Source organism: Argiope bruennichi, chromosome X2 (genome assembly GCF_947563725.1).
Source record: "Argiope bruennichi chromosome X2, qqArgBrue1.1, whole genome shotgun sequence".
Lineage (NCBI taxonomy): Eukaryota > Metazoa > Arthropoda > Arachnida > Araneae > Araneidae > Argiope > Argiope bruennichi.
This window is the reverse complement of record NC_079163.1, coordinates 46,545,698-46,564,674: the sequence shown is the minus strand read 5'-3', so window position 1 is coordinate 46,564,674 and position 18,977 is coordinate 46,545,698. Positions and strand designations below refer to the sequence as shown.

Below are 18,977 nucleotides of genomic sequence, written 5' to 3'. Positions count from 1 at the left end.
AATTACCTTTCCTAAATAATGAAGTTTGTTTTGTTTGTATGCAATAAATGCAGGAAATAATTAAATACTCCTACATATGAAAATAACTGTTGACCAATTTGCATATTTTTTTATTTAAAAATGTACTAATATTTAGTTTATGAGATTTAGGAGTTTCTCTTATAGACAGATGCTTAAGATGGTTGTAGAAAGCATTATAATATAAATCTTGCCTTAGCATTTTGTCAGATTGCATTTTAAATTCAATGGTTAAATGTGGTACTTCGAGTTAAGACTAAGAGTGTTTTTAGTTTTAAGTTTAAATAGCATTTTGAATTAATTAACGAGAAATACCGTAGACAAGTTATATGCACTTCTATGCACGGTTCTTCATTACTGAAGTAATGAAGCAGAGGGGGCCCTCAAAGGAATTTTTGCACCTGACCCTAATTAGGCTAAGTTATGTCTTGCCTATGGTTGTTATATTCCATGCTTTTTTTGCTCCTGCCCCTTGCAAAGTTTTTGGGGTTCGAAAACCTTTTTAGTTTTACTTTAAAAGACTGAAGTGGTTGCTTGACCATCAGTTTCATGACAGTAAAATGCAATTGCATATGAATTAAGATAGAAAGCTCTTCCTGGAATAAGATATATAATATTTTCTCCCTAGCCGAGGCTTCTGCTAGTAATAGAAATCTGAGAGCTCATTGCAACACAGGAGAGATTTTTACTAAATACTTCTTTGTAGAAGGAGCATATTATCTCATGTAGAGGAGATTTCACTTACCATCGGACAAGCTGGCCGGTCAGCGCAATAACTCAAATTATATTTAATTCACACAAAAGGCTAATTATTAGAGTCTTTTTCATTTACATAGTAAATTGTGCTAATTTTTACATTTTGTTTCTTGATAATGGTCATTTTTGTGCCTTTTCCCTATATATGCGCTATAGGAGGGGACCAATTAGCCACTTCTTCGGCATGTCCATGGTTATTTCCAATTAAAGATCATTGCAGGATGTAAATGATTGAAATTATCCTATTACCATTATGCCATATTAGTACAGAAATGTTTGTAACGAACATTTGTATTATATGCACTGATGTGTGATTTCTGAGGACTATTCCCCAGTGTTCATTTATTAGATACCAGCTTTTATTTAGAATCAGGCTAGAATATAGAATAGCAATTAGAACAGAATTTTAAATAGAAAAAAAAAACTTAAAAGTGCTGTAGAATAGCAATTTAAAATTCACAATGAAGCAGAAAATGCCTGATTTTTAAGATGCATGTTTTTATTCTGTCGTAGGATCTTTTACGATCTCAATGAGAACTAATAACTTAATGCTTGAAATATATTGTATTTATTCAGTGAAATAAGCTGTCAATCTATTTTTTAATTATAATAAAAATTTTATCTGCTTCGAAATGCTATTTTGACATATTTCGACAGTTAATAATACATATTTTGAAATGGAAACTTGGCATTAGTTTCGTGTCAGTCAGTTATTCAGAATGTTTGTTTTGTTTTTGTGATGTAGCATGATGATGGTGATTAACAGATGTTGAATACGATGGAAAAGAATTCATTTAAATGTTTGTTATTGACAAGTTTATATGACTGCATTTTCTGTGTGATATGCTCTTTTCTTTGAGAACTATTACAATTATTGTATTTGTTATTTACTGTGTTTTAACTTGTTATACTGGTTATTTACTTTTGAAGAATACTAATCATGTTAAAGACGGTGTTCAATATACGCACAGAAAGCTGTCATTGCCAGGTAATTATTATTATTTTTTTTTTAAGAATATGAATATATAACAAAATTGCTTTTTAGGTGTTAAATGTGGAGGAAAATTTAGCTTTTAAGTTCTGCAGTGAAATATAGTAATGAAAACGAATATACTTATGCATACTTCGCAGCGGTATAGAACTTACTCTGAATTATGGCCTTTTTTCTGGTAGTTTGGTTCTGTATTACTCTGTTAATTCTCCTAATAGTTTTTCAAGCAATTTATAAAGTAGAGACTTTATAGACATTAGCTAATCTTTACTAATTCTGAAAAGGAGAGCGAATATTCTTGTCTTCTGCATATTATACTGCTGATGTAGAAATCGCTTTTAATAATTGCTATTTGCTTAAATCTTGTTTTTTCGCTGTTCTTTAATGTATTTTAATTTTTCACTTGGTTCATATTGTAGCAACTGCTAATTCTTATCAATCATGATGGTGAGAATTATTAATTTATTATGCTGTAATATACGGAATATAAGACTATTTTTCAAAAGCTGTGATATGCAATGAAGCTTACGATTGCTAATTGAATTTTTTATTCTTAAACATATTTTCATGACTTCGAATTCTATAAATGCATAGTGACAAATATTGACATTACATTGCATAGTGATAAAATTTTCCTGCAGTTACTTTTTGTTATTCTGTTATGTAGTATTTGACTTTTCTAAAAAGGATTTCAACTACACAGAATTTATTACAGTAATACATAAAATAAATTCCATTTATAAAATGTTATGCAAGTCATTTTTCAATACCAGGAGTTGTAGAATGTATAATTGGATTAAGTAATATTTAGTGAAGAGAAAAAATTAATTAAATCTTAAGCAGGCTTTTGATGCTTATAAAAGCAGCACCACAACTTTTTAATACAATGCCTAATTTTGGAACCAATAATTAAACTACTTTTCTATTAAAAATGTATAATTTTGTGATATTTTCTTTTATATTGTGAACTTAAAGAAATATCTCCTTTATCTTTTTCACATATTAAGCAATTTCTTTGAAATCACCCTGATTCAGGTTAAAAGAACATTAGAAAAAATTACTTAGATAGTTTAAAATTTGAGTTAAAATTATATGAAGATAAAATATATAATTTGACTACTTATGATCAAAATCTATAATTAAGGGTGTATTTTAAGATATATACTTGTTATTCAGCCCCTTTATTTCAAGTTTCTTTTTTGCATTCTTTTAAGATAGATGCTGTTATTTTAGAATAAGAATATAATATGGACTGTAGAAGAAATACTGGAATATGCTGATCTTGTAAACAATTTCTTGAAAGATAAAATGATAGGGTTAACTGATGAAAAGCATTAGAAAACACAATTTATATAAACAGATTTAAAATCAACAGTGAAAAGTGAAGAAACGATTTTACACTAGAAATTTACGAGCTAGCTAATTGCAAAAGCCGAGTAGAGATTTTCAATGCCAAGTATGCTCAAATACGTTCAGGCATTGAAGCTTTAATAAAGTATTTAAAATGTAAATTAAAAATATTTTGATGGCTTTCTGATCCTAAGGGATTTGTTTAAATATAAATAAAGATTTCTTAATTTATATCTCTTTCATACATTCCCCCCCTCCTTCATTTTGTCAAGCACTGGTCAAAAGTAAGATTAGAAATTCTTAGGAAAATTAACATATTTTTAAAATGTATTTTGTTTGAATGGAAATGTGAATATTTTTATGAAATCAGCATAGTAGTTTGTGTGAAATTAGTGTTTAGTAGTTGTTTTGTGGTGGCTAACAGTAAGTGCACCTGCATAGTTATCTCAAACACCACTTTGAGCTACAAGTTTTAGCTCATTAACTCAAGATCAGCATAGTAAGTACTCTTTTCTTAAGCATTTAGAAGTAGACAGCAAGAAAGTAATCATGTATTTTAATATCATATTTTATTATTTACATTTCTGTTGCTAAAGTATGTTATTTTATGGTCCTTGAATTTTCTAAAAAAACACCTTAAAAGTCCTTGAATTTTTTCCTTCATTAAGATTGGGAACCCTGAAGAATGCTTGAAGAAACTGAAAATAGAAGTCCTGTCCTCTCATTATCTTTTTCATGAATTTCGATCAAGAGATTATGTAGCTTGATTACTGAAGTGTTTTATTTCATTTTTTAATCAATATTTTCATTTCTTAGTAATGTTTCATAAATAGCCTTAACATTAAAATTATGTATATATTTCAGATTTTATTCTTTGTGTTTGTATCAACAGTATCTAGAGTAAGGAGGGGTAAAATGAACAGTTAGTAGAATACAGACATTAATGTCAAATTTATTATTTCATTGACATAGTTATTGTTTTTAGGTCTTTTGCATTGTAAGCAATATTTTTTAAACTAAATTTTATACGACAACATTCTTTTAGTACAAATTATCTTATTTCTGGTTTGAGTTTCAATTCAGTCTATAGAGCCTTAATATTTACTTTTTTCATTACTTATTTTTGTCATTTAAAGTTCTTGAAAATTTGATACTTTGTCTACTCTTATTCCTAAAGTACATAATTCTATGCCCAGGGAAACTATTCATTTTATTTTAGAGAGGTTCAAATAAAGTGTAGTAAAATGAATTTAGTCTTTAGGCTTAGTTGTGTGAGTATGCCTTGTAAAAAACCATTAACATATATAATGATAATGGTTTACATTTTATATGTTATCTTTTGAGAAACTGCTGCTATTTTAATAAAAATTTGAATTTGAATTTTCTAATTAAATAAATGTAGTTATCATATTATCATGGTTACATGCAAATTGGAAAAATGTAAGTAAGACAAATTTATATATATAAATAGGGACTTTGAATGAGCAACAGTCCAATTCAAAAATTTAAATTCTTTATTCAAATTGTTTAAATGTTACAAAGCACCATTTTCCCTTTTTATAGCTATAGGACTAGAAAAAGCACATGTTTCTCATATCATATTCACATTTCATCATGTTAATCTTATTTGTATTTCTATTAGTTATATTTTTCAAATCAGATATAATTTAAAAATAATTATGTCTCATAGTTGCAATTTACTCATTGAATTGTTTGTACTTGTGAAACAAAAGTGGAAGGAAATTTTAGAAAGGTTTAAAGAAAAGGTTTTAATTGAGAACATAATAAAATGTTTCTAATGCTATTTTCCATATCCTTTTAAAACAGCTAACTGAGAAATTCTCTTCACAAAATGCTGTAAAGGGTTTTCATGGTTATGAACTCTTCCCAATCAATAAATCTAAAGTAAAGAGCCAAATAGTAGTACAAATGTCACACATCCTTCACCTTTAAAAGTGCCAGTGGAAATTCCTCTCAAATTTTTAAAAGAATATGATGAAATTTCAGCTTTTCTAAAGCTTCTATATCTTTGAAAGATTTAAAATTGGTTATTATTTCAATATTATCACCTTCACCTATTGAATGAAACAAAAATTGCACTGAAAAATATAAAGTAAAAAGAAAATGGGAAGTCAACAATAGGGGAAGTTCTAATTGCAGATATGGTTACAAATTGTCTTTATGATGAGCATTCAGAGTATAAAATGATATGATGAGCATTCAGAGTATAAAATGAAGAAAGCATGCTATTCTTTACATTCAATGGTAGTGAAAGAAACTTAGTAGTGTAACTTGGAAAACCAATGAAAGCACAAAAAGTGGAAATACACAGCACTTTCTTCCGAGAAAATATCTGCTGGTTGCTTGGTACAGGTTAAGTATTACAGCAAAAAAGTCAATCAAAACTTTTATTGGTCAAAGTTTGAAAAAAGAAAGTAACTTCGTTACAGTTAATTATCTTGTTAAAACTCCTTTTAGAGAGAATTATACTTTTCCAGAAAATATAGATGGAATTGAATGTAAAGAGATCATCCAAATACTATATGAATTAATGTTAGATACTATTAGATATTATACTTTTAATTTTTGATATTTAAATGCAGTTGCTAAAATTTCTATGTGACTATGTTTACTAAATTCTATTTTCATTTGATCTTAATGATATAATTGGATTGTTATCAGCCATTTCATTTTTCTTTCCTTCTTTGATCTCTTTACCCACAACTTTTTACCTCTTATCATGGGGTAAAATTATCATAGTAACAAGACAAAGAAAAATGAATAATTACTCAGTTTTATTGCATAAAAAAGAAGCAAATAAAACTTTATAGCAGTTTTCAACATAAAGTAAAATATCTTTTTAAGAAGTTAAATATTTAACAGAATGTAAGGAGTGTAACTTGTTAAAGTTGGAAATAGCCAATTTTATGGTCATTTTATTGTTTAATAAAATTAAATTAAAAATATGTCAAATTCCAAAATCTAAAGAAGAAAAACTCAAAGAAATCTAGAAAAATTAAAAAGGTAAAGTACAGGAATGAAGATATGGAATTAAGAATATCAGTGAGACAAGATAAACATAGGCTATCCCTAAACAATTATTATGCATGCTTGTGTTTCCAAACAGCACTATCTGATGACCTAACAATGATATAAGTGTATAGTTAAATAGCTCAACTCATGAACTTTGGGATTGAGCAGGTCTGCGAAGTTGTTTATGTAAAGAAAAGGTTAAAAATGTGTATTTTGAAAAAAAAAAAAAAAAAAAACTAACTGTAACATCTATTTTATTTTTGAAGTAATTTTAAATTTTGTCAAGAAATGCTTATCAAATTTCAGAAAGTCCAATTTTTGACATATGCTCTCTTGCCATTCCATAATTCTGATCATCCTAAATTCTTTTTAGCTAGGTGAATAATTGTTACAAACTTACTCATAAAATAAATCTAAATAGTAAAATTTCTGTACTTTTTATTTTTTACCTGTATTACTTTGTAACCTGCTCTGTCATTACCTAATGAATGGAGTGATCTTCCTATATCATTGTCGAGAAACATGGAATGAGTTACTGGAAGGTTTGAATGTCACCGACAGTTGTTTTGTAACACCTTGTGCAAAATATTGTGAAACTTATAATGATAGAGACATTGAAATCAAAAACTTTATTAATGGCTTTTGTAAATTTTAAATTTAGTCTCCAACTTAAAAAATAAAATTCTTATGGAAAGGAGAAATTTTCATCACTATCTAGTGTATGTACGTTTAATGTTTTATTATATAATTAATCTGTCTTATTTTGATTTTAGTTTTTAAAACATCTATTTCATTTGTTTTGTTAATATGATTATGTGAAAGGATGAGAGAGCACTATTTTATTCAATTAAAATCATCTTTCTTGTGGATATTTCATTTATACTTAAAAAATAAATTTTTACAAGCCTATTTTTCTACTTTGAATTTGAAGTAAGAATTCATTATAATGAATTTTACATTTTATTAAAAACCTTCTGGGAGAATGCAGTCTTGAAGTATAATCATTTTTGTATTTATTTATTAATTTATTTTGAAAATTAATTTATAATTCTACTTAAATCAGTGTTTTGAAAGTTATAATTTTTGATAAGTAATGTATTAATTTTATGCTTGGTAATAGGCAAAGAAGGATTTTTTTGAGAAGATGGCACACAATAAATTCGTTTTAAAATTTTAAGTTAGAAAAATGTAAATCTTGTTGAAAGGGAGTAACTTGAAGATGCAATGAAATACATGCCATTTATTGATACAACTTGATATATCTTTTAGTGTATTATCAGCTTGGCCTGTTTTAATTACTAAATAACAGCTGTAAGAAAATTTTTTAATCTGTCATTTGTTAATCTGTTAATTTAAAGGGTTAACCAGTAGTTAAAAATATTAAAATGTAATTGTTACATGCATGCATAGTTGTAAGTTAAATTATTTTATTATGCAAATTTGATAAACAAAAATTTCATTGTATCCCAATTTATTATTTTCAGTTCCCTTTTGTATATATTTTTATTTGTAAACGTTCTCAATTTAGTTTTTCTTTTTAAAATTTTGCTAGGACTTAATAATGGAGGGTATGGGCAAATAGTATTAAATTTGTGGAGTTGCTGATGTTGAATCCTTAATTTTGTATTTGATTCCACCAAAAATTGATGTGAAACTTGTAGACATTAAATCTCCTATTATAGGTTACATTCCCTCACATTGGATTTGGAAGTTTGGAAATCAGTTTGCTACTTCAGATGTTATCCTTGTTATTTCACTATGGTTCTAAATTGCATGTTCCATCTTAAAATATCTCTAATTAAAAATAGAATGTTAATCTGACTAGGTTTGGAAATTTTCTTAAAATTTAAGAAAATGTTTCAATTTTAAATTTAAGAAAATAAGGTTTTAAATTTGTGCATCTTGGAATTAACTAAAGATTGGATTTTGTCCAAAAATTTAAAATTGTTGCAAATTCATGTTACATAATTATTTTATCTTATTATTACTATTCTACATTAATTTAATTGCAATAAAATTTATATAATTCTTTTTGGCAGAAAGTGTATGTTATAATTCAAATTTTCTATAGCTTTTCTAATTTTAGATTACTGTTATAGCTATGGTAGTTATTATTAGAGTATCAGCTTATGGATTGGAGAATTATAGTTTAAAAATTTATTATCCTGAAAAATATTTCATGTACATCAACTTGGTGCATGCTGAATCAGTGAGTAATTTTCCCTTTTTCTTATGTAGTGCGCACATTTGGTATAATGGTTGCTAGTTCAGTTGATGTCCTTGTTGCTAAATTACCATTCAACATATAAGGCCATTCTCAAATTAATCCTATTTGTAGTAATAAATAAAATAAAATTGCTTTATTATTTTCTTATGATATTTTCTATTTGCAATTTTTCTGTTAATTTACAAATTACCATCATATCTTTGTTACAGATGATGGAGAGGATTGGAATCCATGGGGTGAGGAATTTGAGAGGGAGAAAAGTTTCTATATGGTCGAGAAGGCCTCTCCAATTAAGGTGCTGACAAATCAGTCTTTGGATGTAAACAAACAGTTTTCCAAAAATATAAAAAATGATGCAAGTCAACCATTTGAGTCTACATATCATGTTGAAATTTGGGGAAAAGCTGCCATTGGTATATAAAATTTCATGCAAATTTTCTTGTATGATTTATACAGCAACTGTTGATTTTAGTTATTAAAATTTAAAAAAATTCAATAGCTTAATTTTTAAACTAAGCCTTATGCCATATTTAGATTTTTGATGTATTGTTTCAGGATTGTACCTTTGGGAACATATTCTTGGAGGCAAACTTGAAAGCAAAATGGATGGCATATGGAATTATGGCTTTAAAAAAATTGAAAATTTCAAATTGAAGTTGGTAACATTATTTTTTCTATAACTTTCAAAAATTTCAATTTTTTTTTCTTCTTTACCAAAATTTGTTTTGTAACCAAAATAGCTTCAAGGAATTTTTAATTTTTCTGTCATTGAAATAAAGACAACTTATTGTTTTTGTTAGGAAAACTTTCTTGGTGATAAATCTGAAAAATATACTGAATTCTTTTAAAAGGAAAATTTCCAATTATAATTTTTGTTGAATCAAATTGCAACTCTTATTATGAATGATTTCTGTATTTTCATTATCTTTTTAATCATTGTTTACTCTTTTGTACTAAGCATTAATAGAATATTTATTTGATAGTTCTATTGATTCAAAAGCTGCTTTGGTTTATGTTGCTCTGAATATTTACCAAACAAATCTATTCTTTGATATGAGTTGAAATCTACTTGCCATGTTTTGTAAAACATGCCCAATAGATGTTTCTTATTAATGTAGATTTAAGGGCTGAGTTATTCTATTTTCATTTTTTAAATCTCTGAACTTTATATATTTTTTATTTGATTTGAATGATTTTTTTATCTTGTTTTCATTCACAATTTTTTGAGCAATTTTTTAAAGATAATTTCTATTGCATATATTTAAAAAATATAAACTCTAAATATCTTACTATTTAAATAATCCACTTCTAGTTGTCTCTTTAAATAATAACTTCCTACTAAAATAAGATTTCTATACCCTTTCCTGAGATTATATTTGGTCGAATATTTGTAATGTCTCAGGGGGTTTTGTGTTTCTACAAATCACATTAAGCTGTTTGAAGAAGCATTCAAAGAATAACTTTCTTTGTCCTCATCCCTTCTTTTTCTGGTTGAATTCTTGTGTGAGGGTTTATTGATCATATTTTATGAAGACCTGAAGTGTAAGTGTGTGTGTGTTTTAATATAGAAAAGTGTGTAGACTAGTGTTGTGTTTAATATAGAAAAGTGTGTGTTTAATATAGAAAAGTGTGTAGGGACTTTTAAAATCCCTTAGCTATTTTTGTAATTTCAGGTATTAAACGAAATTTCTATCTCAACAGTTCGATTTAATGTTAAAATATCTGTCATCTAATTACAGCATAGAAAGTCTCATTCTATTTAGATAATGAAACGACATTCAAAGATGATATTTAGATTGATGCAATATTTTGATTTGAGATTTGGTGGGTAAAGTCAATAGAAACTAAACTAAAAATGACACATTTATGTACTTTTGATCGCTTGAAGGGAAAATTTTAACCATTTATTATATAAGTTTGGAATTGGATATAATAATAAAGTTAAACATGTTTCCATCTGATTATTAAATTGGTAAATAATGTTATAGCTAAATTAGCGGATAAATTTTTATGCTTTGTTCAGTCTGTTTCATTTTCTTAGTGAGGAATTAAATTTCTTCACTGTGAAACACTTTAAAGAGTGGGCTTAAAACTTATTCAACATTTATTTTCTTTTATTAATGGATTCTAGCTTACATCTGCGAGTCTAATAGAAGTTGTTTTCATTATGAAAAGTATTTTCAAATGATAATTTAGTGAAAATATGTTTCGTTAAATTGTTCAAATTATGATCATATTACATTTATTTTTATTATAAAGGTTGAACTTTATTTTACCATTATGAACTGGCAATTATATTTAAGAGGGTATATCAGGATTGTTACATTTATAATATGTAAGTTTCACAAATGTTATTTTACATTATGAAAGTCATTAGTTTTTCATTTATATTAAAAATTATACACTTATCTCTTTAAATTATGAATTCCAGGGAAGCTATAACATTGTTCTCACCTAGTATTTCAGATTGGTGTTCATTGCATATGAGTTTGAGTACTCTGTTTTAATTTTTATTATTAATATCAGATAGGTAATGTCTGGAATTATCTTTAAATTTTATAACAGAAAGAATAAAGATATGTGTATATTTGTAAAGGATTTCTTTTTAATGTTAAAATGAAACATTTTAAAAGGATAAAACATAAACTGAGTTTTTATCTCAGGTTATCGTACGGTATTGCGTTCTTTAATTTAGTGAAGTTCTTGTGTATGATCTGATACCTTGTTCTTATTATTTAGAAATCTCTTTGATTCTCTGTAACATTTTTTATTAGAAAATTAAAAAATATATAATTGGAAAAATTATTGTTTCATGACAGTTACACGTTGATATTATTTATGTTTGTAGATTTCGGACAGGTCCTGGGGTCATTACAACTAAAGCTCCAAATGATGTGCAAAATTTAATTCTAGTACTGAATGGTCGGAGTGATGACAAAGTTTCTTTTGCCAAGATGTGGCTGGATTTTTTACCTCAATTTCGCAATCTGCGTTTTGTTTTATTAATTATACTAGGAAATGAGCAGTGCCATAATGAATGGTTGGTTCCTTACATGTCAAAATCAGGAGGCTTAGTGAATACGACATTTGTTGTTTATGACAGTCCTCTGGTGGATAATGTTCATTTTTATCAATGGCCTCTCGGAGTTGCTACGTAAGTTCTTTTGCAATTTTAATTTTATACATATTTATTAATTATATTTACACATTTAATTAACGATACCTTTGAAAAATAAATTTTTACTTTGAGGTTCCTTCGTATAATGTTAATACTTTAAAAAAATGTTCATTACTATTGATTTTGTGATTTTGTTGTAAACTACTTAAAGAATTTATTAATGCATTGTTTTTGAAGAGATATTTCAAATTCTTTCTGATTTCTAATAGGTATAGAGGATTTCCTAAAGTGGATCCTAAGAAATTGGATCTGGAGAATTCCCGTCCTTATGTGTGCAATTTTTTAGGTTCTATTTACCCTCATTCATCCCGAGAAAAGTTGTTGAATGTGATTCAGAGTAATAATCTGACACAGTTTTGTTTCATCAAAGCAAGATATGAGTATGTTCCAAGCCTTTTATTTTTTAGCATTAAAATATTGAACTATCCTAATATTAAAATTCAGATTTGAATATTGATATTTTATTTATGGTTTCCTCATTTTTTTGAAGGAAGAGGAGCATTTTTTTTCTATGGATAATGCATATTTTGTTTGGGTTTAAAAAAATGCAGCAGACTGGAAGTTTGACTAAGAATTGTAAAAATGAAAATGATTTTTCAAATGAAGAAAATAATTTTATAGTACTATAGCTCTTTGCCATAAATTTAATTAAATTCAAAATTACTTGCTGAAAAGTAAACGCTTTCAATGTAGACATAAGTTTTTGTAACGTTTAAGAGAAATCGTCTTCATTTTTTAAAACTTGTTTGTATGTTAATGGAACCATAGTAATAGTTTTTGAGCAGGACTTTTTAAACTGTGGACTTCAGTAGGACTCTCAGTAGGAAATTTTAGATACATAAATATATTTTGTATATTGTGAATATATTTGCTTTATATTCTTCAAAATTAAGGAAGAAAAATAAATATGGAAGTCTTGTTTAATACATTTTTCAAAAATGTTGTCTTCAACTGTGTTGCATTAAATGCTTAAGTTTTATGACTAGCCACTTTGACAATGAGCTTATTCATATAGCAAATGGGTCATGTGCTTTTTCAATTTCATGAGTTATCCTTACTGTTGATTATACACTTTCACTGCTTACTACAACGTTACTGTTTTTGCAGAGTTTTTTTTTTCTTTTGCTGGCAAACTTTCATTATAAAGAAAAATCTTTTTGAATTTAAGTAATTTAACTGTGGAAGACATCAAACACAATATAAAATCAAGTAGCTTGAAAGAGTAAAAAAAAAGCAATTTATTTATATCTAAATTTTTATTTAAGAAAGGGCGAAATAAAAATTGTCTTTACAATGAAATGAAACCAAAACGTGCCGTTTTTGGCCTATACTAGATTATACTTACACCATCCCCTTTACAGTGTTGTGATCGTTTTCATGCACGTCAAATGATCTGCTATTACTCTGTTTGTATTTCATTTCCTTTCAAAATTACTCTTTTGCTTATTATGGAATTTATAGTGAACATAATGAAAGATTAAAATTACCAAAATTAAATCACATGAGTACGCAATAAAGCGCAATAAAATTAATATTTGTTGTAATATATTAACTTGTTGCACTAGTCACTGATATTAATAGGAAAGTTAGGTTGCAAGTCAGTATTCACGAAAAGAGTGAATAACAAATCTTTCAATATTATAGAATGTAAATCTTTTTTACTAGAGGCTGTCATAGGCTTATTATCTAATTTGTTAAATAATCCTCATAGTTATTTAGGAATAAAGTGTATAAATTTACTTTATGTGATAATGCAGTTAGGTTCTTATGGTAGTTGTCTTGCCATTTTCCTTATTCCAAGCAAAAGCAGGAGATGATAAATCGTCGAATCTATGTGCTGTTAAGAAATCCTTTTTTTCATGTCTTTCTATCTTATCAAACAGTATATAAATATTTGAATAAATCTTGCAAGATTGAAGTTAAGTGAAAGCCATTAGCTTTGCACTAAATTACTGCAACTGTTTAACTTCTACTAGTCAGAAATTCATAAAGTAGTTGTTGTGCATTCTTTATTGCCAGTTTTTTTATTTTTTTATTTAGACAGGGATATGAGATTATATTGAATTCATTATATGTTTTCAGTAAATATAAATGAATGGTGAATAATTTTAAGGCAATAAATAAAAATCTCATTTTACTTAAAGTTTGACTTGAAAGGAGCAATTGAAGTGATATATCAATTGATTGTATTAAAAGATAGAAAATATTTAAAAATGAAGAAAAATCTCAAGAGATTTTCACATGTTTTTAAAAATTATTTAAAACAAATAAAGGATTTATTTACAATGTTATTTAAATTCTTTTTTTTCTTAACTTTTTATTAATTTCGATAATCAATTTTTCTCTCACTTCTTGATATTTTTATCTGAAATTTTGTACAGTTGTATGCAGAATTTAACAATTAATTTTAATTTTTTATTCCTTTTGAAAGAGCATCATATAATTATGAATCTGAGAAAATAGATTAAAGTTTTCTGTATAAACATTTCTATTAATGGATCATTAAATATATAAAAAATTATAAGGTAGAAAATGTTTTTAATAAAAAAATTTTTACATCTCCAAAAATGGGGCAGGTTCTGAGCAGTAAGATAAATTAAACTGTGATGTATGTCATAAATAAATTTTACAATATGAACGTGATTGAAGCTCCTATAATCTTAGTCAAAAGATTGAGAAGCGATTCTTTACATGCACTACAAAGTTAATGGTATTGAAATACCTTGTCCTAGCACTGTGCTAACCGATATAACTTGACGGCGCTGTTTAGCCAAGAATGGCTCTTGCGCCTAAATGTGTCCGAAACCAAACCGATGTGATTTGAATTACAAGATTGTTATAGGAATCTACACTGTATAGTTGTTATAATATAGTCTACACTATATTGTTATAGTTATCTACACTATATAGTTTCCATTATGATAAGTTCATGCATAGGCATCTTGCAAGGAGGTACGGAATGTTATAGGCGATGGAACTAGTTATTAACCGACCTTCAGAGGAAGTGAGAACCTGCTGATGCAGGATACTCAGTGTGCAGTCCAGTGGATTTCTTTGAAATTAAAAGTTAAAAAAAATCGTTGATTATTTTTTTTTTTGAAATCGAATTCAAAGCAAAGAAAGATTTTGCATTTTTTAATTAAAATTTTAGCAATGGATAAGACAAAGTAAAGATATGATAAAACTTTCATTAGCGTAATTTAACAAAATTTAATAAAAAATTAAATCATAATATTGTTCTAAAATTTCATAGTTTTTTTTCACCAGTCATCATTTGGAATATTATTCTCAGTTCTTGCTTGTTAAAATCTCATCTAAAAACTTTTAGTTCTAAATTAGGGAAATTGTTTTTTTAATCAAATTAATTTTTCGAAAAATTCGTGCAGAAGTGTTCATATTCATTTGGCAATGTACATTTTTACCGAATTTAGTTGCTCTATTTTCAATTGTGTATTCTGTAGGATTCTCAAATCACAGTCTATTACAGATATTTTGATTAATAGTAGAGCATGCTTTTATGCATAGTTGAATTTTTACTTTCTCGTATATGAAGTATACAAAACGAAAGTATTGTAATCGTCAAAAAATTTGAACTCAAAATTTTAGAGAGGTCTGAATTGAAGAGAATCGTTAAGTGCGAAAAAAAAAATTGTTTTTGAAATTATGTCTGTTTGTGAACACGATACCTCAAAAACAGTTTGTACTAGGCGGATGAAATTTTGAAAGAAATCCAATCAGAGATGTTTATCTATCCAGTAGTCCGAATATTATTTAACACAATAACTACAAGAGAGCTAAATGAACAAAATTTGGCCCACAGATCGAACATCTAAAGTGTAAATACTTATCAAAGTTAGAAAGAATCAAATCTATCAAAGTATTCATCGTCTGTCGGTCTGTATTTCTACAATCATATAAATTCGACAGCTGAAAAACGCAACGACTTAAATATTTTAAATTTTGTGTTTAATTTTGTGACTACAATTGTAGTTCTGTGTCATATTTTAATATCGGTCGAAGGAAAGAAATTCTAAATACACATTTAGTGTTCTGGTGCTTCTGTGATAACCGCATACCAGCTATTAATCACCTAAGGTCGCATTCTTATAGGCTGATTCGTAACTATGTTTGCTAGTGGCACGTGGTTATTAATACAAAAGTACATTTATTAGGCAGTATGCGAGAAACATTCGAGAGGTCTACTCGTTTCTATTTATAATATTCTAGTCAAGTGAAAGTCAAGGAGACTTGTAGAATTTTACTGTATTTTTTTTGTTTGATTAGATAGTAATTTATATTCTTTCTTTAATTATATATTCTTATTTTAATTTACCATTCTTACTGTAAAAAAAAGTCAACATTTTTATTTCAACTTTTTAAAAAACGGTTATGTGGCTTAATATTTTAAGCACGTGCCTTTAAAAGGAACAATAGGACTGTTTTGTACCTTTTAATGTGTTTTGAAATTTTGTATGATTCAGTTAAAAAAATGCTATACATTTTTCATATTCTCTTCAGATGGCAGCCAAAGGAAACTAAACAAACATTAAGTGCGTATATTCAGAGTCTACATCTAAGTGATTTGACGTTGAGTCCAGTTGGAATGAATACTGAATGTTATCGCATCTACGAAGCAATGGCGTTTGGATCGGTGCCTGTCGTTGAAGATGTTATGACACCCGGGATTTGTGGCGATTCTAAGGCATTATCAGCACCAGCTCCGCTGAGATTACTCAAATCTTTTAATGCACCAGTAATTTATATAAAAAATTGGGCTCAATTACCAGATCTTATATCTCAAGAATTGCGGATGCCACTTGAAGATAAAATCAAGAGACGAGTTAAAATTGTTCAATGGTATGAAAATTTTAAAATCCATCTTCGTGAAAACTTGTTATCAGTTTTAAAAACAAACATTCTTAGAAGAGAGAGATGATTGTAATACATACATTAGTCATTTTTATACTTTTAAATGTTTTTCTAACTCACATTTTTTTTTATTTTAATAATTATATTATCTGGTATATTGTCCCTGTGTCATAAGTTTGATAAATTATAATTATATATACAAATATATATCACTTTATTATTACAGAGGAAGTAGTTTCCTGATGATGTTTGTTTTGAAAATAAATTTATTTTTATATAGCTGTTTTGTCTTTTTTTCTCTTTTCAATATGTACAAGAAACTCAGATTAGTAGTACTGTGCAATTTTTTATTGTACATAAATTCTTTTGAAAGTGTTGAACACTGTTTTTCTTACCATCTAAAATTTTCTGTGCAATAAATACGATAACTTTCATGTTCATAATTTTAATAAAAATTGCAGTCGTTCGTGAGTTCGTAGTTATTAAATTAAAAACCTTAATGGTCCGATGCCAGCAGAATGTAATCTTGAGAAAATGTAAATTCTTTTTGGTAGAATTTGGACTTTTGTAAATTTCCTAGACCTACTTGTGAAACATAACTCGATCTGTTCAGTTTTTCATTCATTAAATAATACGTTTTTATTCGCATCAGATGTTTAGTGAAGGGAATTCTCATTTAAATATACTACTAAAAATATTGCGTTTGTCAGAAATTTAAGCATTCAATAAGTTCAGTCCTTAAAATTGATTATGCTGTGAAATTAATATTTCTTCGAATTTACTCTAATTTCTATTATTGCTGCTACAAATAATTCGTATATACATATATAATACAAAATGTTTGGATATTAAATGATTATCAAACATTTTAAAACTTAATTTCAGATGTTCATATAATAGCAAATGTTTTAACATTAAATATTTTTTATACCCGTTATGAAATAATGAATGTTTAAGAATCCTGTTATGAAGAATGAATGTTATCTGCTTTAAAAAATTTAACTGAAAACTAACTTTTTGTACATGGAATTGAAAATTAAGTATTCAGTCTATTTAGTGTGTTAGTAATAATGAAATTATTTTGCATTTTTACACGATTGTTTACTTTAATTAAATTTGTTCTGATATTTTTATATTCATATATATTTGTGAAATTCTTTATGAAGCAGTCTTCCTTCAGCCTATGAAGTAAAGATGTTTTTTAGCCTAATGCCTATTAGGTATACAAATCAAACCCTTTTTCCCAGAGATATTCAAGACTTTTGTATAAGGCTAAAAATATTGAAATAATATTTAAGTGTTTTTACTTATCTTGTAGTAATATGTATTAGAGTATTGTCTGTAAATTTTGGTAATTATGAGAGATCCTGAAGAACAATTGATATCAACAATTTCTTAAAATGCCATACATGATAACCTTTAAAAATATCTCAGAATTTGATTACAATAATCAGTTGGCATATTATAAAAATTATTTTTAATTTATCTTGATAATTTTAATTTATTAGTAAAACTTTTTCTATTGAATACTTAAATCTTAACTTTATTGTTAGATATAGTTTCATAAAAGGGGTTAAGGTCAAATGAATTGAAAATATCCATAATGAAAATTCTTTAAACTTTTAAATTATTTTTTTTATTTGAAAAACTTGATTTTTTTCGTGTGTTAAAAAAGTAGTTTAATGAGTGTTAATGATACCTTTTTATTGACTTGTGAATTATTTCTGATGATTAGGATAACGTTTGAGAAATAATTTTTGCATTCAATTTTTTTTTTTTTTTTTTTTTTTGCTTACCTGCTCAGTGTTCGAGTTGCAGCCAGAATTAGAATTGTAATGATACCAATTAAGTAATCTTTTACGCTTTTTAATTGTCGTATTAAAAGAATTTTTTAAAATAAATGCATTTACGTACCTTATAATAATTGCTTATATGAATTTCTGTCTAGCAATAATAGAAAGTATGCCCTTCATTGCAAATTGAAGAAATAATCTGAATAAAATGTGTATATATCGCTTAATTTTCTATTAAAATTTTTTCATGGATATTTAGTTTTTGTACATTTCATGACCCCCCCCCCTGCTTTCGAATATAATGCATATACTTAGGGAGGGGGAAAAACATGGGAAGCTTTGTCTTATACCCTCCAACAGCTCGGAAAAGAAGTGAAAACTATGTAATTATAGATATATAATTAAACTACTGAAAAACGGATATATTACAAAAAAATACAAAAAAAAAAAAAAAAAAAATCTAAAATACCCATTTCTTGAATCTTCGCTCACGGCAATGCGGATCATGAAGGTACTTTTAGTATGGTTAGAAAACGAAAGGAAACAGAATCTCATTCTGGCATGAATACAAAAACATTGAGTCACTTACCATAATAAAACTGAAGATGGGAGTTTGTTATGATGTTAAAATGTGCAAGCATTTACTTAAGCAATGACTTAAGAAAAGCAAACATGCAAATGTCTAACAAATAGTGTCAATTTATTTTGTGAACAAAATGGTGGTGTGTGATTTAAAAAAAATTTATTTTACTTATATATTTA

The 18,977-nt window shown here is 27.0% G+C and overlaps 1 protein-coding gene across 1 annotated transcript; it reads left to right on the top strand.

Moving 5' to 3' along the window:
* The first annotated feature begins 1,487 nt into the window (after positions 1–1,487).
* On the top strand, positions 1,488–16,701 carry LOC129960783 (ribitol-5-phosphate xylosyltransferase 1-like). The gene is made up of 6 exons (XM_056074423.1): positions 1,488–1,762; positions 8,585–8,788; positions 8,931–9,030; positions 11,224–11,529; positions 11,763–11,933; positions 16,072–16,701. The coding sequence occupies exons 1-6, from the start codon at positions 1,618–1,620 to the stop codon at positions 16,487–16,489; spliced, it is 1,344 nt and encodes a 447-aa protein (XP_055930398.1). The 5' UTR covers positions 1,488–1,617; the 3' UTR covers positions 16,490–16,701.
* Positions 16,702–18,977: the final 2,276 nt, after the last annotated feature.

Bases quoted from the DNA above. Each gene is read 5' to 3' on its own strand.
- LOC129960783 (XM_056074423.1), top strand. From the start codon at position 1,618: ATGCTCTTTTCTTTGAGAACTATTACAATTATTGTATTTGTTATTTAC. The intron at 1,763-8,584 runs GTAATTATTATT...TCTTTGTTACAG, and splicing joins CAGAAAGCTGTCATTGCCAG to ATGATGGAGAGGATTGGAAT. The intron at 9,031-11,223 runs GTTGGTAACATT...TTATGTTTGTAG, and splicing joins ATTGAAAATTTCAAATTGAA to ATTTCGGACAGGTCCTGGGG.